Raw genomic sequence first — 1007 nt, 5'->3', positions numbered from 1 at the left:
CGTGTTGCTTGCACCTAATGCCCGTTGCATACCAGACCAGTGAAATCCAATGACAGCTCTTCTCTCTAAAGAGATATTCAGTGTGCAACGGGCATTAGATATAAAAGTATCAAATGTGTAAGCAATGCGAACAATCCTAATAGCTACGTTCGGTAAACACAATATCTGAAAGACCGACTTTTGGAAGATGAACGTGATTGATAGATCTAAAAATATATATTAATCATGGATAATTTTTATTCAACGGTTGCACAACGCTATGGTCGTTGAACGCAACAAAAGATCCACTCCGGGATCGACGCGATGAGGCTGCTTCTTGCGCCGAAGGCGGAATGAGATCAAATCCCGCGGGATTAACATCCAGTTCGCTTCATACGCTCACGCTCGCACAGACTCATGTATCTTTTCAAGGAAACGTGAGCGCGCGCGCACTACGACGCGGGTGTGCGTGCTACGGATGCCGGTGCGCCGTCAGTGCCACTTATATCGATCGTTCCAGTGGATCTAGGGGCGATATCGTCGATATATCGCTGCAGAGCTCTCGCATTATATCCCGCAATCGTGCGCGGTGCGCAAACCAGTTACGAATTATCGTCGCGACGGCGCGGATAATCTGGTCACTGGTGCACAACGCGTCCTGTATATTTCGAATTCTGCACGATATTATCGCGAGTGTGCGGTAAGCAGAGAGAAACAGAGTGCGATAATTAGCAACGGTATGTTGGCAAAATGGGATTCCAATCTCTTCGTGGAGAGGGAGACTTGTGTGAACTTGGCACACCATATTTAAAAATGTGACATTTTTTTTAGAGTTCTGACACTCTCTTGAAAAGTTCTAGAGCTCTATGCAACAATTTTAAATAGTTCCGGTCATTAAATACAAGAAAATAAACTTTCAAAAAAAGGTGCGCTAAGTTCTCGAAGCGCACTTAATCAGTAAAATCAACTATTTCTTTAGAACTATTGTTATATATGATATAGAACTCTAGAACTATTGTAAAACAAAC

General features: G+C 43.4%; 1 protein-coding gene across 1 annotated transcript in view; it reads left to right on the top strand.

The window, feature by feature from the left end:
• Positions 1–332: 332 nt before the first annotated feature.
• Positions 333–1007, top strand: part of LOC116847203 — a 10897-nt gene continuing 10222 nt past the window's right edge. The window contains exon 1 of the mRNA XM_032821948.1: positions 333–679. Coding sequence (XP_032677839.1) covers positions 333–679 — 347 coding nt within the window. The remainder of the gene's footprint in view (positions 680–1007) is intronic.

Source organism: Odontomachus brunneus, unplaced genomic scaffold (genome assembly GCF_010583005.1).
Source record: "Odontomachus brunneus isolate Ranch 3 - 2012 unplaced genomic scaffold, Obru_v1 Obru_scaffold_075, whole genome shotgun sequence".
NCBI lineage: Eukaryota > Metazoa > Arthropoda > Insecta > Hymenoptera > Formicidae > Odontomachus > Odontomachus brunneus.
This window is presented reverse-complemented; position numbering and strand designations above follow the sequence as displayed.